At 52.1% G+C, this 570-nt stretch overlaps 1 protein-coding gene across 1 annotated transcript in view; it reads left to right on the forward strand.

Moving 5' to 3' along the window:
• The window catches only part of ETH_00038890 (uncharacterized protein), a gene marked incomplete at both ends in the record, with an annotated part of 2,573 nt that overhangs the window by 1,397 nt on the left and 606 nt on the right, over positions 1-570 (forward strand). Inside the window, 2 exons of the mRNA XM_013374104.1 lie at positions 1-64; positions 302-364. Of these exons, the coding sequence (XP_013229558.1) occupies positions 1-64; positions 302-364 (127 nt within the window). The remainder of the gene's footprint in view (positions 65-301; positions 365-570) is intronic.

Below are 570 nucleotides of genomic sequence, written 5' to 3' on the forward strand. Positions count from 1 at the left end.
GAGACCGAAGGATGAGAGGCCCCTGCGTGAAGAGGCTGGGGGCCCCTCAGCTGCTGCCAAAGAGGTCAGCAGGTTTTTATTTTTATTTTTATTTATTTCATTTTTGTTTTTATTCTTTTTAGTCTTTATTTCCTTTTTGATTTCCTTTTCTGCTGCTAGCAGTCCCTAGAAAGGGTTAATGCTGCTTGCAGTTCAAATTGGGGTTTAGGGTTTAGGGTTTAGGGTTTAGAGTCTACGGTTTAGCATATTTTTAGGGTTTAGGGTTTAGGGTTTAGGGTTTAGGGTTTGCGTGCATGCGCAGGTGCTGTGGCAGCTGCCGGGCTGTCCCGTTTGTCTGTCTCGAGTTGACGCTGCTGCTTCAGGTGTACGTACACTGCAGCCCTGGCTGGGGACTGCTGCTGCTGCTGCTGCTGCTGCTGCTGGGGAAGCAAAAGTAGCTGCGCCCTTTGGCTTTTCAGACCCTGCTGCTGCTCAAGTTCGGGCTGCTGCTGCTGCTGCTCTCGCCGGCTGCAGCGTGTGCAACAGCGTGCTGCAGTGGCTGCTGCTCAGGCTGCAGCAGCAGCAGCAGCA

This window comes from Eimeria tenella, genomic scaffold (genome assembly GCF_000499545.2).
Source record: "Eimeria tenella Houghton genomic scaffold, Eth_scaff1917, whole genome shotgun sequence".
NCBI lineage: Eukaryota > Apicomplexa > Conoidasida > Eucoccidiorida > Eimeriidae > Eimeria > Eimeria tenella.